Raw genomic sequence first — 23,930 nt, 5'->3', positions numbered from 1 at the left:
TCGCTCCCAGATTAATGCCGGTTATCAGAGTGAGGGCCTTAGCTTGCGTAATGCAGCATGACTGTGTGTACTGCACACACTGTTTGTACAAGACACAGCTTAATAGGCCACACAAGTGAAGCTATGTGAACTTTCATAAGGGGGAACTGCTTTGAAATCCAGCTGCACACGTTCACTGCTCAGTGGTGACCAGCTTCACGATACTTAAAGAAGCATCAGGCCTGATGGATAAGAGTCACTGACTGGGGCCTGTATTTTTACAGGCAGAATTCCACATGACAAAACAAGCCACGTACTGAAATTACAATACAACCATGTTCTGATTAATGTTGGGCATTTTGATAATGTTACTATTCTTCCATCCATCCATCCATCCATCCTTCTGCATAGCATGAATATGACCTACTTACTTGTGCAAAGGACAAGAAACACTGTTTAAAAAACATATCACAGTCTAAATGCATTAACGTTCAAGCTGGTTTATACAAGGCAGGGGATGCCCAGCTAATTAGATTCCAGTCCATTACAAGGTACGTTTCTAACTGCACAACAGCTGGAACCTGTTCAGGGCTGAGACGATTATCCAGAAGCTTTTCAATGTCATGGAAACAGCAGAGCGCATGTCACAACACAGTGCCGTAGCTAGGGAGGGTCACGCCACCACTGTTCATTTGCGAGATTGAGACTAGCTGCAGGATTATAAATCACAGCGGCATCTTCGCGGCGAGCTGTCGCAGGCTGGATGCGGCGACCATGACGATACAGTAAAGCATGGACAAACTCCTCTTTGTACTTTCCAGAAATACGCATTTCTGCACTCCTGTCATCAGATCCGTTTTTTAGACTTAAATTTTAAGACTTTTTAAAGACAGATTAATTTTAATACTTTTTAAAAATTAAAAATTGTAGCACTTCAGCAGGAATATAGCTTATTTAAACAACCACCTCTGTAGCAAAATATTCAATGTCTCATTTACTAATTGGTTTTCTTCACCCAGCACTTGAAAGCAAACAGAGACGTGCACGGTGTGAGTGAGGGTAGTTGGCTACCTGGTCCTTTGGCTCCTCCGCGCATGATGCGTCCCAGACGGAAAATGATGGCCCGCTCGTACTCCTTCACAATCTGCACGACATGCACGAAAGGTATACTGCGTTACGTTGAACTAAAAATGACACAAAGATTACTTTCAGACAAATATCAGAGTTGGAGACAATGAGGGTACCTTAATGCACAGCCATATTGATATGGGCAGGGTGAGCACAGTCAACAAGATGGAAAATAGCACTATAAGCCAACCGCAAACTCCTATGTTACTGTCTGGGTTCTCCAGAGCTGCAGGATATACAGAAACACAACAATGACATTTAAAGAGGCAGAACAATGGGCATCACGGTTGTCATGAGTGTCCCTCAGCTTCTTGCAAGTGAAAGTAATGTTTTTTAATCATACACAAACAATCCACTCCCCATATGCCACTGGTCAGTTTATCTTTATGGAAAACAGGTGTGGGGATATTATAAGGGTTTAACTGCCAATCTGCATTGCTATTAGATCAACTATACATATTAACCTTGCTATATGCACAATCAGCCATAACATTAGAACCACTGACAGATGAAGTGAATAACATTGAGTATCTTGTTACAATGGTACCTATCAAGGGTGGCATTATATATTAGGCAAGTGAACAGTCAGTTCTTGAAGCTGATGTGATGGAAGGAAGGGAAATGGACAAGTGTAAGGATCTGAGCGACTTTGACCAGGGGCAAATTGTGATGGCTAGATGACAGTCAGAGCAGGTCTTCTGGGGTGTTCCTGGTATGCTGTGGTCAGTAGCTACCAAAAGTGGTTCAGCAAAGGCCAGCTGGTGAACTGGAAATGGGATCATGGGCGCCCAAGGCTCACTGGTGCACGTGGGGAGCAAAGGCTAGCCCATGTGGTCCAATCCCACAGGAGAGCTACTGCAGCTTCCTGCGTGTGGGACCAAAAGTGGCGACAACAGGCACATGTGTGTCAGAACTGGACTATGGAGCAATGGAAGGAGGAGGCCTGGTTTGACATGTCACATTTCGTGCTGGACAAACGATGAAATCTGATTCATGGAGGCCCCACCTCACAGTTTACAGGACTTAAAGGATCTGCTGCTAATGTCTTGGTGCCAGATACCACAGGAGACCTTCAGAGGTCATGTGGAGTCCAGGCCTCAACGGGCTTGAGCTGTTTTGGTGGCATGAGGGGAAACCTACACAAGGCAGGAGGTTATAATGTTATGGCTGATCGGGGTAACTACCCAAGCTGACAAACAGTGCATCCATTCTTAGGAAAAAGAACTATACTAAACCATTCTAAACAACAATCTACACTCACATTATAAATAAATTTTCTAATTACTTCACTTCGCTAGAACAATGTATAATATACCGTTAAGAATTTAGGGAGACATGCACACATGCAATCGCATAAGAGAGAGTTTGATATTAGAGGAGACACAAGTGAAATATAAAGGTCTATTTATTGCGGAGGCGAATGAATCCAAATTAAATATTGGGACCTTTATTATACGTGTGAATAATTTTCTTTAACCGGTGGATAAATTCAGGAACACCAACTATGTTTACATAATGGCAGCACGGCACAGGAAGTCAGTACGGCCCGTGACTTCGTAGTTGAGAAGCAACACGGGGAAACGACATAAAATATTTAAGTTCATATTTCATATTTGACATGGAAACTATGTCGTTATATTAGGTTCGCAAAATCATTTTGAATACTTTTAAAGTTAAAAATATGGTCCATTCAAATGAGCTGATAAAAGAAAGAAAACTGCGCATGCGGAATGATGCACTCATTCCAAAAACCGTTGATAGTAAATGCTGATATTTAATAAACGGAAAGTTTCCTTCCACTCTGCTGCTGACGCCGCACATGGTTTCCATGATGACGATGCTGTGCATTATCGCCCGCAGCACCATAGCTGCCATCAGCAACCTCCTTCAGGCGACCGGGACACGCCCTCGCCATGCAGCGTCACCGATGCCATGTAACTACCTTACTACTGCAAGATACAAGTAACCTAGACAGCAATATTCTCAATAGATTATTTTTTGTTTAGCCGCAAAACCATCCTACGTTTTATAACATCAATTATGCAAGATATTCCGTTAGTTATTAACATTAAAGAAATGTATGTTTATCAGTTGAACACCCTGCAGCCACATCTGTATCGCTACAGAAAAATTTAAGTGCATTTTTAACATCAGGCTAGTCTATATGTTAGCATTTTACTGGCAAATAAGGACCGTATTGCTTACCAGCCTGACGTTCTCGTCTCTGAGTCTCTCGCATTGCGCTAGTCTCTTTATTGACCTCCATGGCTTTAATTTAATACTTGTCGATTAAAATTTGTGACACGGGCCCCGCACTAAGACAAGCAGCTCGCTCTGCGTTACGTCACGTCGAGCCGCGAGACCCACGCCCACGCGTCACGAGACCCGGGCACCAAATAAAGGCAGGGGAGAAAGGGGAGGCTGCTTTGGTAGCAACTTTCTGTCGCTTCGGACGTGTGTTTAACAAGAGTTCTGTCCATCAATTTATCCTGGGAAGGACAGGGGCAGGATTCAAGTGAATAATTTCACACTAGAAACTGCCAAATTCAATCGATACCTAGATATTCCCAAGAATGCAATTCATATGAAATCATGTTTATTAGTAACACATTTTGCACCTTTCTACAGTAATTGAATAAAGTATAATTTTACAACACTATTTTTAAATCTGAAAGTCTGTTGTTTGTACTAATGCTGAGAGCTTATGTCCTGGGAAAAAAAACTATGCAAAGCACCGTAGTGACGGATAAAATACTTATATCTTACAAAGCTGCTACAGTTTAGTTTTATATTAATCACCCATAGCATTCAGAACTTCCTCTGTAATACAAGGACACTCTGAGCCTGGAAAACTCCCCCAGGAATAAGAGCCGACCCCGCACAATGGAAGAGCACGTTAAGAGCATATTAGAGACGCTAAATTGCATACCTAGGGGGCATTTTTATATTCATACACATTGGAACAACCAATTATGGAAAACCTTTCTTAATTCAAATGAATTTCCTAAAGTAAGACATGTACTATTCACCGTGAACACATCAGAACGAGTTTTGTGTAGGGCATTCCTGACCTCTGAAAAGACGTCGGGGAGACTAACCTGGTATTTTGATTAGTTATTACTAGATAGTATTAGCCCACCGTTTCAGTGTAATGCCAGATTCACATACACAGGATGATTGACTTTTCTCAACTAGCATTAGCAAAAAAAAAAAAAGCATTAATCAAATGTCGAAAATACCTTCGGCAAGTGCAGAACTACTTGCATTCATCAAATCACTGAAAACCCCAGCTTCCTTGATGTATAATCGTGTTTTCTGAGAGTTGAGCTCTCTGTTAATTAGGTCCGATTGGTGCTGTTGCCCAGACACATGCCTCTGGATGCGTTTTGGAACTTTGTAGTTAAAATTAACTTCATGCCCATTAAACAAAACTGATATAATTTAACACCGTCCCCTCTCTAGCGTGGCTCTCTGAAGTTCACGAGCCGCCTCGCCCATGTCGTACAAACACGCCTATAATTCAAAAAGCACAATTAGGACTTGCATGCTAATAAGGAGCTGAGAAAGTGGAAGCAGATTCCTGCTGACTTCACAGTGCAACAGATCTTGCTTCTGGCAACCCTCAAAATTCACGTTTGTTTTTTTTAATGTATTTTTTTTGATACAGCAAAAACAGCACTTAAAAAGACAATACCCGTGAGAAAGCAGTATGTACATACAATATGTTCAATAATACTAAATACGGCTGTCATTGAAAAAAGAACCAGTTACAAAATAGCACATCTTACAACCAAAAAGCTAGGATAACACGTGGGAAGTTTCATCATCATTCTGCAGCTTGGACTATTTATCACTCTTCATCAGTATCAAAGATCTCAGACAGACGGAAGATGTCTTTCGGGAGAACAGAGTCTTCTTCACAATTCTTCAGATCCTTTTCCAGTTTAGGTAGAACTTCATTGTACAGGAAGTCAATGATATCTGAAATGGATAACAGTCTTTTAAGGATTTGCTTAAATTGCACTTTCTAAACTACCCTGTAGAGGGAACCATAACGTCACAAAAGTAGTGTCTGCAAGCTAAAAATGCAAGGGAACAGCGAGGGAAGAGGCAAAAAACTTACCACCGAAAGACATGCTTTGCCACAGTGGCACTTGCGTGACTTTCAGCTTGTAGAATTTTGCTTGTATGTAGGCAGGAGGAACATTTCTTTAAGAATCAGAAGAGAAAGAAAAATTAAAAATTCAAATTCCAAATACCATTAACATTTGGCCTAATGAAACAGCTAGGAAACTGAGCACAATGAGGAGCACTAGTTAAAAATGACATTGTCAGCAGAATGGTTTCAATATTGGGTCTGACCAGAGACACTAGCAACCAGCTTCTGTAAATAAATGTAACAAAGACTTGTTTTTGTCATGAATTCAAGATGAAGTTTAGGTATTTGTAAGAGACAACGCATCTAAATATCCACTGATACTGATGAATAATCTTACCCAACGGTGACTGTGAGGTCCTCCCATTTCACATCTGATGAATCTTCAACGTCCATTTCATACAGCCTGGAATGACATTACCTGGTAAGCGAGGTCTGCAGTCTAAGCAAATCATAAGACAGCCCTGATAGCCCCTGAAATTACACTTTACAAGACAGTTTTTGCAAGACAATTTGAAATGGCAGCATGCAAATCACAAACTTAAATCTCTGCAGGCTCAGCCGCTATCTAAAAACTTCCATGTTATTGCCGTCATTAGCAAGTGTCTATACTTACGCACGGATCAACCTGATCTTTGCCTGCAGCGATTTTCTTCCTTTATAAATGTCAGCTCCAGATGTCATCTTCTGTTTCAGAATTGCCATCCTGCAATTGTGTTTTTCAGTAAGGAGCTTAATCCTATTCCAATTAAAAGCAATTTCATGACAACCATTATGCAGAAAGCACTGTAGCCCACGGCTGCCTTCACCCAAAAGGAGCAGCTTACCATTTCACCCTACACTGAACCCAGTTTCGATTCTCCATGCGTTCAGACACACTCTTCCAGGGCACGTTGCTGTACAGCTTCTCCTTCCGTATGGTGGGCTCAGAAGTACCACCTTTAGGCTCCACCTGTGTCACCATGTATTCTTTGATAATTCTCATCAGTTTCTTCTGCTCTGACGTTGTCCACTCACCTTTCTGATGTGCTACAAAGACAATAGAGAAATATTGGGCTGGCACAGTAGGGAAGCAGGATAATGAATTGTGTTGAAATAGTTTCACAATCCCGTTCTTGGGGACCCACAGACGGTCCGCGTTTTTGCTCCCTCCCAGACTGTGTCTGAGGGGGGAGAAAAAAAAAAACATGGACCAACTGGACTGATTGTGGGTCCTCAAGGACTGGATTGGGAAACACTGCTTCAGAGGAAAGCTCATGCTGCTATTTAAACCCTGCAAACACAGAGTTTCTGTGGCCATGGAATATTTAATTGACAAGTCGAATAAATGAAGCCACACTAGACAAAATCTGGGACCAGTGGATAGAATTATCTGGAAATAACTGAAAACATTTTTCCCACTGTTGGAAGGCATTCAAGCGAATACCTGACTGAATGCACCGAACCAAGTGCCACAAAAGTAGCTCGTATTGTTACTGTTAAATATTCTCCAGCTGCAAGCTTCACTGTAATTTTTTTTTTCTATTATTTACACTTTACTGTCAAATTGACCAAAAGCAACCAATAAACGTTGGCAGCAGACCCTGCAGATGTGGACCAACCGATTTGAGAAAACCGCTTCTCCAAGGAAGTGTTGCTACGACCAGTCAGCTCTGAAATCTTCATCCAGTTATTGCCATACAAGTTCTGCAGTTTATTCAGGTTTTTTAGTTCATCTTCTGTATACCTGACGGAAGAGAAGGAGACATGTTACACTAGTGTCTTTCAAACACTGTCTGATTTCAAGTTTCATTTGCCTTATCCGACTTCTCATACTTGGCAAAACTCATTCTTAGCCTAACCTGAAGACACTTAAAGTATAGTTTCCTTTCTTCTCAACAAAGTATAACTATTTGAATGAGCCAATGCATAAATACCACAAATGAAAACAACTGAATTTACTGGTTATTAGACAAGTGTACTGACGTTAACCTTTGCTGGCTGAGGGAGAATTACAGCAATCGCATTAAAAGCCACTCATTACTTCAGATATGTTTTATAAAATTAAATCACATATTAGGGATTCTTGGTACAAGATCAACTTCAAAGTATATATACAAAAAGGGAATATTGCTATCATCCCTAAGTGGGTTGGTTGACAGAGAAGCTCACCTGCCCTTGTAGTTAAAGTCATCGAAGACCTTCCTCCCACGGGAATAGATCTCATGCCAAGGCCTGAAGATACCGACAGCTGGAATGGGAAACGTAGAGGGTGACAAAGTGCTTTCAAATTTACAGAAAGAAATGGGCATGATGCTGGTAAAACTATGGGCAGGCGGAAACTCAGCGGAATTAAATGCATCTAAAGACAAGAAACAATAACTTGCTAGTTTACAAGATACTCACCGATTTGTGAATGGAATTTGTGCAAGTTCTTCATGTTCTTTATTTCAGCTGCCTCCTCAGGGTAGCGGCTGGGGAAAAAGAGTTTGGCACCACTGCTAATGCCCGTGAGAGCCAGGAAGTCCTTGATATTCTGAAGTAATTTCCCATTCTCTTCTGCGCTGAATCTTCCACTTTTAAAAGATTCGCCTGATTAAAAGAAGAAGCCGAGGCAGTGAATCTCACTCATTTTAATAAGAGCTTCTCTTGTAAGAAATTTCACTCTTGAGAATCTAAGTATTCTGACATTCCAACTCGTACCACAGGGATCTACTGAATGGCTTCTTAGGGATTCACCCATTGTATCACAAGCAAGTTCGTTTCAATTGTTCTGGCATTTTATAAACTTCCTGTAAATGAATCATATCTTTGCAATCAAGGATTATAAATACATGTGCATCTGGTTGGGGAATAGCACAAATGAGGTAGGCAAACTTAACATGAAAGTATAAGGCTAGCATCCAAATATGTAACGGTATTCACTTAGTAGTTTGTCATACTTAAATTTGGCTTTCAAAACTAAAAACTAAACAATACAAGCTTGAAGGAAAAGAAATTAACAGAAAATACCACATTCTCTCTTTCCATTAAGAAAAATTGCCAGTTCTAGATCCTATTGTCCAATGAGAAGTTGCAAGCAAATCTATGCTTCAGTCAAGTCATCCATTTAGTTGCTTTCCTTGTGTTGGGTTGCAGGGAGGCAACGAGCCTCTCGGGCAACACAGTGTGCACACACACACACACACACGCACACGCACGCACACGCACACGCACGCACACGCACACACGCACACGCACACACGCACACACACACACACGCACACACACACACACACACAAAAAGCAATTTAGGGATGGCAATACATCTAACTGCAGGTCTTTGGGAAGACTGGAAGGCCGAGAAGACACCCACACAACACAGGGAGAATAAGCAGAGCCACACAACCATCAGATCTGAACCCTGCACTCTGGAAGTGAGATGATGCCAACCACAGAAGCACCTTCCCACCCTTAAATACAGCTCATTAGTCATTCTTACCTTCTTGCCTTAATGTCTTGAATCTCGGCAGGTCATATTTTACCAAGTGGTGAACAACAGAAGGAGATTTCATTTCCACATTAGGGATAAACTCTTTCAGCTCTTCTATGCATCTCTGCATGCCAGCATCCATAAAGTACTGCGCACTTTTAAAATAATATGGAGAGACTAGGATCAGTCAGAGTACATATAATGGTAAAAAGAATAACTATATTGTGACGTGAACTACCATTTTATAGGAAGGTTTACAGAATATAAAAATACTACTGTTAAAAAAAATGGCATTTAACCAGCAAGATAAGTTCTTTGACTAAAGAAGTAGTTTACTACATACACTGCATGACCAAAAAAACAAGAAGTCGTATACTTAAATATTTCATTGGACTGCCTTTAGCGTCGATTATTCACATTTGTGAATGCATTGTTTCTACGTGGTTAAGCAACATCAACATTTTTTTCACCCAAATTTCCATTAACTTCTCATTGAGATCTTGTATTGACGACGGAATTTAAACCACTCCGTAAAGTCTTCAGCACATCTCAAAGATATTCAAGACTATCTGGTGGCCAATTCATGTGTACACATACACTCACATAAAATCATACCGCTTGCGTAATTCAATAAAAATATTGCAAATGTATTGTTTTTTTTTAACAATTACTTTACTCATTTGTGCATATATCACATTAGAAACAGCGGAATAGTTTTTAGAAGTAAAACATTAATTTCAACTAAAAATAAATTGAAATCATTGTTCTAAAAGAGCAATTCTGTGTTAAAAAGTTAATCAAGAAGCATCATTGGGTGCTTTTTAATTAACACCTTTGCAATAACATAAAGCAGCAAACATCTGTGCTTAGCGTCCCTTTGAGAGCCAATCATTATAATTGTAATTGATAGCAAAATGGCAAGAACAGAACTGAATGGGTCAGTCAAATACATTATGACACGTAATAAAAAGAAAATGCCCATTCAGAATGTAAGTGCGGATATCTTAAACAATGCTTGTCGATGAACTTTTGTCATGAGTCCAATAAATCTGCCACATTCTTACAGAATTAAGCAAGCATCTCAAGACTTTCTGTGAGCGCCGTATGTGACATATAAACAAGGCATGAAGCCATCATGCTGGATCAAATTCAAACTTGTGCACTTAGATTTAAACATGGACTAAAGGGTTTTCCTCAGGGATTCATTTGAAGGTGCAACTTTAAAAGTGCAACTCATGGTCAAAAATATGGTTTTATCCGATCAAAAATGAGTATGGGCAGTCAAACAGGACTACAGATCACTTTTCAGCCTGTCGATTTACAACTGAATGACACTGAGCTGTTAAAACCAATGAAATCCTACTGTTGCAAAACCCAACATGCCTAATGGGTCAGGAATAACTGTGCAACTCAACTGAGGTCCCCCAGTCACGCTAACTGCAACATGTACATGTCTTTCCCAGCACACTGGCTAAGTTAATAAATCACCACACTCACCAGGTGGACATATTCTTCTCCTCACCCTCAAGATCATCATCTACACTTTTCAAGTCCTTCTCTACAGCATCAGCAGTGGTCAGTTTCTGTGTTTTACTGTTAAGCTTATATTGCATCCCTTGCTCCTCTAGATCATCTGACAGCATCATACTGGAACTTTCCCCATCGCTGTTTTCCTCCCTCTCGCAGTGCTTTTTCTTTTTCTTCTTTTTCTCTCTCACTCTTTCTTCTGCACCCATTATATTGTTGTCTTGCTCCATTTCGGAATCTTTCCGTCTTTTCTTCTTTTTCTCTCTCACTCTTTCTTCTGCACCCATTATATTGTTGTCTTGCTCCATTTTGGAATCTTTCCGTCTTTTCTTCGTTTCTTTGTCTCTCACTCTTTCTTCTGCAATTACAGTCTCCCTGTCAGGCACCTCTAAAGCATTTTCTTCAGCGTCACTCACCTCACTCCCTTTCTTCTTCTTCTTCTTTTTTTCCATTTCCTCCACCAGTGCCCCCTCTGTCTCTGAAACCACGGGGGCACCATCCTCCTCCTCGTTTCCCTGCTGTTGCCGCCGCCGCCGCCTTTTCCTTTTCCTTCCTTCTCCTTGTCCTACCGTTATAGATTCAGACACAGACTCCTCAGCAATGCCACCTTCCATTTTCCTCTTGTGCTTCTTTTTTCTGCGTTTCTCCTCCCCTGACTGCATTTCTGAGCTGGCAGCCAAACTCTCATGTAGCTGCTCCAGTGACAGGCTTGATGTTGAGGATATCTCCATAAGATATCCATCACTCTCACTCCCGGATACCATCATCTTCTTTTTCTTCTTCCTCCTGTTTTGATATTCCTGCAGGTTTGCTTCATTCTCCAGCATGTTCTCTGCTTACTCTGCAGTACCTAACGCAATTTGGGGGGGGGGGGGGGGGGAGACATCAGATCAAGATCTAACGAAGTCATTAATATACTTCCATATAACATCTGTAAATAAAGCCAAAACTAGGGTTTAGATTTAAGTCAGTCATTCAGGTTTTTATTGCTACAAGCATAGTCTGGAAAACTTTTCAACAAATTTTACCAAAAAAAAGTATACAACTGAAAAGTTTCAAAAGTATATTTCAGTATACATTGGGTCTATATAGTTATATTTAACCGCACAGAGAAGGATTTTTTACTTCGGAGACAGATTCTTCCACATCGGAAAAGGATTTTTCCGTGCAATAACTATCTAATTTATTTTAAAGTCTGCAGTCTATTAGATTTAGCCAGCTGTCAGGAACCGGCCATTTTTTTGCTATGTACAGGCCACGAAATAGGCTAAACGGCGAGATCCAATAGGCTTTAGGATTGGTCTGCGCTAGTTCGCTGCAGATAGCCAATGCGCAACCATGTGGCTAAAATCAAGGGCGAACGACACCACACAGTATTCTATGTATAAAATATCTAGCCGAACGACATGCGAACAATCTCCACTAGCTTCGATAGCATTTGTGGTGTTACATCCACGAAGTGGAGTAATAATCTGGACTTCGTACGTATAATCCTGGTATGATTAAAAAGTTTACATATCGTAAAGATATCTAAAACGCTTTAACTCCGACCTGCTTAGCTAACCATGTGTAACGCTACCTCACTAGCAAAACACGTAGCTATTTAGCTAGCTACCTCATCGAGCTGTCTGGAAAGATAACGCCGCGAAATAAAACAGCAACTCCGTTTTGTAACCTAACCTTATTCAAGCCAATGAATGCCCCTTTATTAAAAGCTGTTGTGTCGATACACGACGTACTATTAATTAATCTGAAAAATACACGAGTTAAACTTAACTGAATAACTTACCGGCCACTGCAATCGCATAGACAACCGGAAGTTGTAGAAATCATGAAAGCGGGAGATCACGTTAATCGGAAGATACCAATATGGCGGTAATTACACCCAGACTGCCAAATACCAGTGCTTGTTTGGTACTGGTCACAGCTGCCCAAGGCGTTCTAGTGTGGTCTTCGGTCAAGCTGCGTTCATCATTAATGAGGGTGATTTCAAATGTAATTACAAGTATGGTGTTACTCACGATGTGGAACTGAACAGTTGTTATAAGCTTGAATGGAATTGAACTAAACTTCATTAAAACGAACGCTGTTTTATTGACTCCACTATTAATAAATAATGCAAATTAAAGTGATTTAGTATTTCTTCCTGATAATTTAACACAGTGTGAAGTTGAACACAAAAATTAAGGGCAGTATTTAGTTAATGCAGCTGGTAAAACTGAATATTAATTGCACAATTTGTTAAATGAATTCTTCTATCAAAATTACTTAAAGAACTCGGTTGGAACAAAAACCAGTATATCTAGTGGTTAGTCGGGACAAGAATTTAAAAACACCGCTGTAGCCCAAATTCTGCTCTTATTACAACATCATGTTATTATTGTATTTTACATGTGTTTGGCTAGAGTTCCTCCACATGATTCGACTTGTAATCGAACTTTCTTCGAGCGTGACAGAACTGTAAGTAACAAACGCATCTTGTGTACTCTGTACAGTTCATACAGCTCATCGAAAATGTCTTACGTACTTTGCGTGGAGTGGGCGTTTAGGCGTTATTCCCGTAACATAATTACGTATTTTTCAGTGACTTACAACCTTACTGAAATTTCAGATAAAACCAAGAGATATCATGTAAGACCCTTTCATAATCATTATGATTCTGTAAAAACAAACTGAAGCGATTATGTTTAACACAGTATAAAACTGATAATTTCTATATAATTCACAAAGGTCAAAAAGAATAACTATTAAAAGAGTGCTATAAACCTATTTCAGAAAGGTACAGATCAGGGCAGTACTAAAACTGTACTCTCAAAGATCACGGAATGGTGTAAAGATCATCGGTAAGAGTAATACAGCACCGTCAGGATAATGCAAAGGTCAGAACATCTTTCCACAGCGCGTGACATTTTCAATTCGATACAAGTCTGCACACACATGCACACACATTTACACGTATGTGACAGTTTATACCTTGTAAATGGGCTTTAGGGTTTGCAAACTACTTCTATGCTTTTGATGTAGCTAGTTTTAGCTTTATAATGGAATAATATAGGTTTGCCATAAGATTTCTTGGCTGAGGCTGCGAGTCTGAAAGCTTGCATGAGAGTTGGCAATCCTGCTTCCAAGTCAACTGGGTGTGCTATCAAGAGTCCAACTGCAACCTTAAAGGAGCTTCCTTTACCCCAAACTAGGATGCAACATAATACCTATTTTAAGAAACTATAGGACATGAAAACAGGTGGATGGATGGGGGATCGATGTCTATGTGGAATATTAATACACAGATAAGTGTCTGGAAGTCCCAAGCAAGCAACTGCACAGTGAATAAGTAAGAGTCTACGGCAGGGGATGATGTTAGTTTGATGATGAGGTGTTCCCAAAAGCGATAGAGGGCAGTGAGGGACTCTCCAGATCAGTTGGATTTTGGTAGCTTGTTCTGCCATCCAGAAATGGCATATTTAACAAGTTTAGTATGAGACTTTTTTCCACATGGTGGAAGAATTACCATGTACCAATCACCTGCTGATTGTAGCAGGCGGATTGGAAACCAGGCCCTGGTGAGTGACTTAATGTAGGTGCTGTTCTATTGTTGCTGGCAAACATCTGCAGCTGGATGCAAGTACCACTGGAGCCACTGCAGGGAAACAAGGAGAGGTGTAACATAAATGCATTTTGACTGATTAAATGCTATAATACTTCTGCATTTTGGAACACCTGCAGTGGTTTCTCAGCAGAGCCTGGAATCCCTGCTAACAGATATTCAGAAAAGCTACACTGGTTCTAACTGATACACAGCAGACTATGTATTTCATTTAACTTCTCTATGTATTTATAAGGTGTAACCACTGGACCAGGTGCAATATTCATATTTATAGGTTTCCAGACATTGGCTTGTCCTACTGTTTTCCCCAATCTGCCTGTGTGAATGGGGGTGAATCCAGAGCAACGGTTAGCCGGCTAGGGTTACTTGTATTGAAATCTGTCAGAGCTTCTTGTTCAATGCAAGTAATTTTACCCTTATATGAATCAGCTCATGTGTTAAAGTACATAACTGAATTATTTTTGTATTGTAAGCTTTATAAATGAAGTGTAATAGGTCAATTTGCATGTTTTACACATGACGTGAGATATGCAATTTGTGTATGCGACTTCACATGACTTTTTTAGGGCTGCTATGCACGTTTACTACTAAACCAAGCAAATTATTGATCATTCATCAAGTATGAATCATAGTAAGAAACTTATGCAATTACTAATAATTGAGGCCAAGTCTGAATTTCTGTCACAATTCGGCGACATGAGTGTTGCATTCAGCTAAGCAATGGCTTCATGATAATTAAAATAGAATGTATGTTCTTTATTAGGCTAGAAGCAATTTCTGCTTGAGTAAATCTACTCGTCCATCTAAAGTACAGCGGCGGTGAGCCGGAAACTTACACCAGGAAATTCAGCACTGGTTCCAAATACCATAGGATGGCAGTACATATACCAGGGGTGGGGAATCTGTTCCCTGGAAGGCCAGTGAGGGTGCGGGTTTTTGGGATGACCTCTCAATCAGCCAATAATAAAGCAGTGGGTCTCAACTCCAGTCCTGGGGACCCACTGTTTTTGGCTGATTGAGAGGCCATGCCAAAAACCAGCACCCACAAAGGGCCTCCATGGATCAGGTTCCCTATCTTTGACATACACGCAGAAACATACTACCATACACCATAGGCAATTTAGAAAAGTCAGTTAATCTAATAGCTACACCGCTTTACTCACTAGGATAAAACTATTTTATTAGATTAACTTCGTGACACGCAGTTCCATTGTACGGTGTTACAGTTTTATTCCGATTTTAAATTCTTAAACGTGTATGTTTCACCTATTTTTCCTTTAAATACGTTCCTTTAAATAGACCCATTTAGGTTTAATCTTTGTTAATTGTGTTAATTGTTAAGGCACACCTGTGGTTAATGTGCGTTTAATTCACTATTGTCAGCGATAATAACAGATTCCCCTCTAGCTTACATATAGTTTCTATAAGGAAGCCGCAGAAACCCGACGCAACGCAAACATCATCCGGAAGTTGTCTGTTGCCATGGTAGCGCACAACAACAACAACTAAAAGACGAACTTGAAAGAACGGTGTGATTTGTTAAATTATTACATAAAATTGCCGTTGCGGTTTTACTTAAAAAGCTATAAAATATTTACCTGCTAATACGAAGAGTACAAAGGATGTTATTAAAGAATCACGTCTGACTGATATCAATATTGGCGACCACACCAATCCTAGGTTTGTTAAAATTTGCTTTTAAGGATTGCATTGAGTTAATGTAAGTACCCAAGTTATTTTTTATTAAATTGTTTTCATGTTGGTTAATGTACAATACAATTAATTTAAAATAAATTATTTAAATGTAATTTCTAAGCGTGTTTCAGTAACTTGTACTAATTTTCATGAGTAAAATCTTGAAAAATTAAACGTACTCGTACAAGATTAATGAAATATTTTATGCATGATATATAACAAATATAGGCTAACATTTCTCGTTATGTTAGAAACGTAGCGATCAAACGAAACGGAAGCATTAAGCTTGAAAGTTATTGTTTCTTTATTGGTCCCATGAAGTGTCTCAATGCTATAACAACGGAACATACCAGAAAAATGCGTGGGGGGGGGGGTACCATGCATGTATTTTCTGTTTTGATGCTATACATTTCTACAGACAAACCAACTGTGTATGATGAACTTAGGAAGAACAAAACTTTTTGTTTTAATGAGAAAATATCCATCCACAAAAAGTAACTACAGCACTTTCAAATTAGACTGTCGGCTCCAGATCGGCATCCTTGGCGCTGCCATCGGAAAACTGAAACTTCAAACTAAGGTGAGGTGTTTCGAATGTCTTTAAAAATTAATGTTACCGAATAAAGCTAACCTACGACGGAACTACAAATATTTTACATTGTCTTTTGAGGTTCTTTAGAAAATGTGTCAAACTGTATTAATGAATTAAATCAGTAACTTGTGTTGTGTGTATGCAGGATACTTGTCAGAAGTTAGGCTACCTGTTTTGTGTATTTATTGAACAAGACATATTTGCTGTAATTCTCAATACAGAATAATAATAAAAAACGTCAGTACCTACCTAAATTTATATCTTATAGCCTACCTGGTCATGTTTTACAATAACTGTACAATGTTAATTAGTGCGATAATTAATTGTGTTGAACAATGTAAGCCTTTCACAGAATAATAAAAACGGTATGATATTCTTACATCTCTGAAGATGGTTTCATAACTGTTGGATACAGAATGTTGTAAAGTTGCAGTGAAAAGTTCATTAAACATCACCAGACCTCACTTTCTCACATCGAGCCGCAGTCAAGGGCAGTGACTCTTATTTCTGTTCACTCTTGCACTATTTTTTAGGCTTAAGGCCAGCATATGATCTTCCCTACCATTCCTTGAGGCCTGATTATCCTGGAAACCAAGGGGAATGGAGGCTACTCAAGTCGGAGTGGTCAGGGACTCCATGCGGGCTAATCCGCTTTTAATTAGGGTAAGGAGCAGGGATATGGAGTTACTCTTGGATTAGTCACAGTACATTGACAAAGCATCAAGCTGGGACAAGTGCACCGCTTGGCCAGCACTAACCAGATAGGGATAATATCACCTTTTCATGCGCGAAAAAAGCCATTTTATATTCTTTCTCTCCATAGAAAAATGTGTGCTTTTTCTTTATTAATTAGCATTGAATGGGGTGACAACGAGAAAGTCGCGGAAATGTATTTTGTTCTCTTGTTTATGTCTATTTTAATTTATTAGTGTATTGCTCCATTGTGCGTGCGCCAACAAAAAAAGAGTTTCAGCAGCTGCAAGGAAAACAATTATGATGCTACATGGTTTGGAGGAAATAAATTCAGGTCTGATAACTGTAACTTAATCGCTTTTGAAATGAGTCACGTGCATTTCAATCTTAACTTTTACAAGCACGTAGTTTTTAATTAGCAATGGCACCTAATGGCGAAAACATCAAATCTTGTTCCTAGGAAACAACCAAACAACGCGTATTATACTTTCAGAGACCACTGTGCGAATTTGTCTTCAGCATTTAGTTTAACTAAATAACCAGCTTTGATCACTAAATTAAAGCATATATTACCTGCGCCTTTTGATGTTACCACCCCTATATTTAGCTACATATGACATTTTTGAAAGGTAAATATTATATAACTTACTACCTTCATCACTATCTTATCACTATCTTATAAGCTTTGGGTTTTGAAATGTTAATAATGCTTGATAAATTTGTGAGTATACATGATCACTTGTTTTTTTTTTATTTTATTGTATTTTTACACGGACACAGTAGGCTATTTAACTTTGCTGCCTTAGCATGCAAATAAGCTAACACGATTTTTTTAAAATAGGAAAATTATACGCGTTTTGAGGCATCAAATAGTGGGGCGTACGCCTGCGTATAAACAAGTAATAACAAATGTTATAAGATATTTTAAAGTATCTTATACTCAATACTTAAGTCGTAATTTGTAATATAATATTGTAACGTGTGACCTTAGCAATAAACGTTAGCAATGTAGTTAGGTAGGCAAAATATCTGTTATGCCTCTTTAATTGATCATTAGCTGGTTGTCCAACACTAGAGGGCAGTATTGCTATGTAAACAGGAAAAGAGTTTTAACACTGTACTCAGCTATACACTTTATTGTAATGTAATATAGTATCATTCTGTGCAACACTCTAAGAACAACAAGGCTGACAGGAAAACACTAAACATGAACGAATGCTTAGGTGCAGTTTAAAATGCCGAGATGTTGCATGGAACCATAAAACAATTGCTATGCATTCCTTCATTCTGTGTTACCCTAAATGGTTAGTGCTGGCTGTATAGCTTGATGTCCATTAGGTTTGATACTGGCTGACACATACAAACATATTGCATTCCCGATACCATCAGTCTGGAGCGAAACATATTGCGAAATGGCAGATGGCCACCATGCAAATGAAGATGGGGCTCAGGGCCTGTGTCTAGCTCTGAGGTGTCGAGTATCACTGTTTGACCCAGAAAATGCTGTGTTTAATGATCAATGGGGCTAAAAATACCCGGTAGACAGAGGATGGTAACCACCATCAGGCGGCGCGCCGCGTCCTGCCCATATATAACGAAGAGATGCCTGTCTCTGCGAGAGCGCTTGCGGGAGACCGCCTTCGCTGCTTTCTGCACCTGTTCCTCATCGTGTGGTGTCTCCTCACCTCTTATCCATTGCCTCTGATCAGACACGCTTCCTGGACGCTTAGGGGGTTGAGGGAGGCTCATTCTAGGTTTTTTTTAGAATGGCAAAGCCTTTCCTGAGGTAGCTAAAACCACATCAGCGGTATGTGTTTTGGATGAGTACTTTAGGGTGTATTTCGTGTTATTTTGATAAAGGATCAAACAAACCCCTAATATTTTAGAACCGATGCAAAATGATGTGTGATGCAATGATCACCAGAGTGATCCAGGTAATGTCTGCGTGTGTTAATGTTAATGAAAATGTTACTGTTTTTGTTACTCTTGGTGGTGATGGTGATTTGAATAGATGGTTCTATTCATACCCTTATTGGCCCTGGTATTGTGAATATTCCCATCTTATCCCAGTAAATGTGACCTGTATCTTCCAGGGGTTTTGAATTACATTATCGGTATTGCACAGTGGCGACAAAACTGCACCTACAAACCTGCAGTGTGCAGTGAAATACACCATGCTAGATGGCCAACTGCTATCAAGTCCGATCTGCATTTGATAAATGCTGAATGGGGGGAGGATAGTGAGGTGCTTGCAAGAACGATTTTTTTTTGGTAACACATCCGAATATCACACTGCTCAGATAAATCACTGGCTCACATCTCACCTACTGCTGCTTTCTCAGTCAACATATAATGAAAGGCTTTTTGAAAAGAAAAAGGAAATGGTTCCACAGGGACAGCAGTGATATCATTGTGCGTTTTCCGTAGCCTAAAAGGTTATGGCATACGCCTAGCTTATCAGCAAGAGAAATCCAAGCATCTCTTACTCTGAAATACTGAGTAGGAATAATGTGCGCAGAAGCGTGCATGAAAAAACAGATAAAAATAATTTGCTAGAAATTGGTATAGCTGTATATAAAATGCATAATATCATGCTACAATACACTTATTTAGCTGAAATAGTTTCATTTTTTTACATTATTATAATTCATACTAATGAATAATTACAGTACATCATACTAATCCCTAAATTCATTTACCCCTGACAGGAAGAATCAAATTCCTGCATGGCTAATTTTTCCTAAAAAACTTGCTTGAAGAAAAATAGTATGAAAAAGAAAAATGAACAGGCAGCACTGCAATCTTTTGCTGTTTCCTTCCTTCCATCCATCCATCCATTCATCCATCCATCAATCCATCTGCTTATCCTGGTCTGGGACACAAGCTGTTTTCATCGTGGAATTACAGAAATGATTATTGTGCCTGGCCTTTGGGAAGGTGTGTGAAATAAGCTAGCACAATTACGAGGAGTGTCTGAGCGGTGAGCAGAGTCTGTGCCCCTGTTCACTTGGCATCACTAAAGCCTGCCTCCTTCCCTCTTGGATGAGCGACCAGCTTCTCTGGCACAGACTGAAACACCTTCCCCTACCTCCACCTGCTCAAAGGGATCGCTATTCTCAAATAAGCTTCTGCACCAAATAAGCATGCCATTCTCATCGTGTAACGTCCCCCCCCCCCGCCGCCCGCCTGATCTCTAGCTGCCCTCTCCCCTAACGTCGTTAGCATTTAGATAGGCGAGAGCATGGACGCCTAGTTAATGGGCTTTCTCCACCCCTCGATCCCCTGCTCAAACCAGCTGAAGTGAGAGGGATTAAATCATAGAACAACAACAGAGAGGGACCGGCGGCACGCTTCATCGGCTGGGCTCATTAACAGGAGCCTTGTCAGAATTGATGTTAGATGTGATTGGAGATTATCACATTTAGGGTGCCTCATCCCCCTACACCCCCCCGCTCCCCCTCCCTCTCCTCTTTCAGCACTACACAGCATCCCCCTACACCCCCCCCCCCACATGCTATAGGGCCACTCGGCCGGCACGCAGGGGCCATGTCGACACGCCTGACGCTCACTGCGCTCTTTGTCTCCTAATTCTGCTTCATTTAAACTTCATCAACTTTTCCAGTGGACCGGAAGAAGAGGCGAATGAGCCAGATTGTCACTTTATTTATTTTTCCCGCTCCCCTTTTTGTCACTGGATTTAATTCTATATTTCCCTCTGCCCCCCCCCCCCCCCGCTGAGAGACAAGCCCCCCCCACAGTAAGTCCTCCTTGTGCTTTGACAGAAAAAGAAAACAGCGAAATGTGCCCCCCCGCCTTGCTCTGCCTTCTTTTTTTCCGGGTTATTTTGCATGCCCCTTAGACTGATGCAGAAAATGAGATTACTGTATTTAAATCACCATGATAATAAAGAGCACATTCACAGCCATACAGCTGTAGGATAAATCATTATTCCTTCCTTATATTGTTTGTGCTTTTGCTGGCTCTGCTTGTCTTGCTCTGCCACAATGGCATAGTCACCCGTGAGACTCTCTTTTCATCCATCTCCTTTTCTCTCGCTCTCTGGCTCTTTTCCCCGCCGCCGTCGCTGTGTGCTGGGGTTTCCGTTACCCTTTGACCCACGCCCCAGATGCTTGTCCGTACCACGTCAGGCATCGGACACGCTCAACCTGTTTCGGGACACCAGCTCCCCCGTGGGGGAACGGAAACCTGTCCCGTCTGGGCTTCCAGAATGCGGTGGAACGAGGGGCTTAGCGTGGGACGTGCGGCAGCGTCTGGCCGCCATGCGGAGAACTAGCGTGCTGCGCTTCCACTTTATTTGCCGTGATTGACACCGCGGGCGAACTTTGGGTGGGATACCCGGAGGAGAAGCAGCCACGGTGTGTATGGCGCACCAGGGAGGGAGAGATTGCCCCTACTGTGAAGGGCACTGAAAGGGCACATAGTGCCATCCTTCTAGACTTGGGGTTCCCAACCTTTCGATTTCGCCAACTGATTTACGTCACACTAACATTTCAACATTTCATTGATTAGTAAAATGGGCTGGGGGGCAGAGGATCGATCAGCAATGTGATAAGTACAACTGTATCTTTTTTTTCAAATGTGAACAGAATGTGCAACTGTGAGCGGTCATTACAAAATGAAAAGATCTGGTTAATATTTTGAATCGACCCAACTTCTCTGCAAAAGCCATACAAAACTGATCATGGACCAGGGGTTGGGGACAAGGGCGTTGAGGTCTCCACCCATTTAAGGGGGTCCTTGGGGTTGTATTGGTTGGTTTTGTTTATTGGGGCGTTACAACCCCCCCCCCCCCCCAATAATTTACACCCCATGGTTGGGAACCTCTATTATAGAAATTTGCCTCCTCTTATTGCTTGGTTTGCCAGGGAAACAGCAGCAAAAATCTGAGCTGTAGACCAAGAACAAGAGCAAAACTCAGCCGTGAGCCAACAGGGAACAGAAAGCAGCGTAAACAGGTGGAGGAAGAGTAAGGAGGGCGGCCGGGGCAGGCTGGCTCTCTTCAGTGTTTCACAGCACAAACAGCCTCTGTGGGACCATGGAGTCTTCCATCATCGGGGGCTTTTTCCGCACTCCAGCATTGTCCTTCCCTCCCCTGCTAATATAGCGAGCCCCCCCCCGGCACTACATTGATCGATTAGCTGTAATCGTGGCAGGGGGGGGGGGGGGGGTTGGGAGGTGTGATAAGGGGGGATATGGAAGAGAAGAGAGATGGACTAGCCAGGAAGTAGCGCTGGTGGCTAGGAAATGTGCATGAGGTGGAGCGGGGGCGTGTGACTAGGGTGTGACCTGGTGACAGAGGGTGCAGGACCGTAGCCTGCCTGGGTCACGGCCAAGAGGACAGTGCATCTCTGGGTGGCAGTGAGTGGATGAGAAGAGTGACAGCAGCACAAAGGAGTTTGCATGTGCTGCAGCTTCACATACGACTAATAGTGCTATCTGTGCTAGGAAGAATGTGCTATGGAAATGATTACACTTCACAGAGCAGTCCGACAAGGCCTGTCCTAATTGGCTGCTAAGTTAGCTGATTATCTGCAGTTATGGATTATTTGCCCAGGGACTCACGTAGGGGCTGTGAGAGTATGGCAAACATTGACAGAATACACATCGTAATGATAATACTGCTTCTGAGATTGCGTTGATTGACAGGTGATTCCGAGCAGCGCGAGTCATCACCTCGAGTGTGGCGGTCATGGGGTCACACACCGGGGAGGCAAGGTGCTGAAATCTGGACGGCGAGGACAGAGGCTGTGACATGGAGTCTAAGGTGTATGTGCGTGTTTGAAGGGGGGGGGGAGTTAACATTTACTCTTTTATTTAAACGTTCCCTTTAGGCTCTGGATGAGACGGAGCACAATCACTTTGGAGAGTGTCGCTCCAGTCAGAGAGAGAGCTGATCGTTACCAAGAAGGGCATGATGTTAATAACATGGCAGTCGCTCCTCTGGTGGGAAACCGTTCACTCGTCACCCAGTTAGTCTTTGTTGCTGCTACGAGGTGGCAGCTGGGGGGGGGGGGGGGGGGGGGAGAGACCTTGCAACATCTTGAAAAGCTGTTTGTTTTGGTTAACATGACTGTGTTTATTACACTTGTTGTGTGGAGCGGAGGCTAGAAGACAGGAAGGAGAAACTAGTGCATTCAGAGCACGTGGAACCCAGCAGGAACCCTGGTCCTTTGGATCTGACCAATGCAGATTTTTACCCATTTTCTTTATTTGTAATAAAACCATTTTTAATATGTAACTTTGGGTTCGGCTGCTAATGCACTAGTTGTCAGGGTTATGGATAATGTGCAATATCAATTAATGGAGAGCTCCTAGCTATGGAAAACGTGCAGGAATATAAAAGAGCAGGAATATATAGCGTGCTGTTTAGTTATATCTGAGTGTGACGGTGATTTTGCCAGCGGTACCTTTAGCCTGAGTGAAGCCGCCCCCAGTGCTCGCCGCCTCTCCCCTTACCCAAACTCTCTTAATTCCCTTTTGATGAGGCATGCCAAATAAATCCTATTTTCATGCCTTTATTCCCTCCTGGCTCCTAAACGAGAGATCAGGGGAGCAGATTCGGGGGCCGCCGCTGTGGCCGTGTGCTGTCACAATGGGGCCCCTCCCTCCACTCAGCCTCATTAACAGGCACTTCCTCACGTCCAGTGTCGGCCTGGCAGGGACACAAGGGCCTCTTCACCCCCGAGCACAAAGCGACATGGAATGAGCAACGCGGGCGCACACGCGTAAACATACTAATGCTACATATCGCGCGTATCGGCTGAGCGTTTTATGCTAACATTTAATGCTAAAAGGCATAGCTAGTGCTGGTCATCACTGATGGCAAAGCACTGTAAACCGTGTGGTGCTGGATTTACCCATACCATTATATTCGCCATCAATTCTGGTAGCAGCACGGTAAACTTAACGCAAAAGCTAAAGGTTTACATGGACTTGGCTATATTGGGCTCGTGTCTGTCTCGGGCCTCCTGCTCGGTTTCACGCAGCCGTGCGGCGCTGAGTTCTCCCACAGACCCGTCTGCACCCACACAGCGCCCTGCTACGACAGTAACAAGCTCCTTTATCTTCTCCTGTCAGCGCAGGA

At 41.6% G+C, this 23,930-nt stretch overlaps 2 protein-coding genes across 14 annotated transcripts in view; one reads left to right on the top strand and one right to left on the bottom strand.

The window, feature by feature from the left end:
• Window positions 1-12,175, bottom strand: part of LOC125711443 (stomatin-like) — an 18,454-nt gene extending 6,279 nt beyond the window's left edge. Inside the window, exons 1-11 of one of the 6 annotated variants that reach the window (XM_048980337.1) lie at window positions 12,031-12,168; window positions 10,212-11,091; window positions 8,724-8,869; window positions 7,649-7,834; window positions 7,415-7,493; window positions 6,865-6,989; window positions 6,091-6,292; window positions 5,880-6,002; window positions 5,604-5,669; window positions 5,231-5,316; window positions 4,736-5,088 (exon numbers count right to left, since the gene is read on the bottom strand). In XM_048980337.1, the coding sequence (XP_048836294.1) occupies window positions 4,958-5,088; window positions 5,231-5,316; window positions 5,604-5,669; window positions 5,880-6,002; window positions 6,091-6,292; window positions 6,865-6,989; window positions 7,415-7,493; window positions 7,649-7,834; window positions 8,724-8,869; window positions 10,212-11,068 (2,001 nt within the window). In that variant the 5' untranslated portion in view covers window positions 11,069-11,091; window positions 12,031-12,168 and the 3' untranslated portion in view covers window positions 4,736-4,957. The other 5 variants (XM_048980361.1, XM_048980353.1, XM_048980345.1 and 2 more) reach the window with 5 other exon arrangements.
• Window positions 11,577-23,930, top strand: part of cfap77 (cilia and flagella associated protein 77) — a 25,751-nt gene continuing 13,397 nt past the window's right edge. Inside the window, exons 1-3 of one of the 8 annotated variants that reach the window (XM_048980446.1) lie at window positions 11,596-11,722; window positions 16,059-16,120; window positions 16,666-16,795. In XM_048980446.1, coding sequence (XP_048836403.1) covers window positions 16,733-16,795 — 63 coding nt within the window. In that variant the 5' untranslated portion in view covers window positions 11,596-11,722; window positions 16,059-16,120; window positions 16,666-16,732. Of the gene's footprint in view, window positions 11,738-12,287; window positions 15,566-15,958; window positions 16,121-16,665; window positions 16,796-23,930 lie in introns of those variants that run through there. The other 7 variants (XM_048980427.1, XM_048980436.1, XM_048980407.1 and 4 more) reach the window with 7 other exon arrangements.

The sequence above is a fragment of the Brienomyrus brachyistius genome, chromosome 2 (genome assembly GCF_023856365.1).
Source record: "Brienomyrus brachyistius isolate T26 chromosome 2, BBRACH_0.4, whole genome shotgun sequence".
NCBI classification, from domain to species: domain Eukaryota; kingdom Metazoa; phylum Chordata; class Actinopteri; order Osteoglossiformes; family Mormyridae; genus Brienomyrus; species Brienomyrus brachyistius.
The sequence above is the reverse complement of the archived record's forward strand: the minus strand, read 5'-3'. Positions and strand labels throughout refer to the sequence as shown.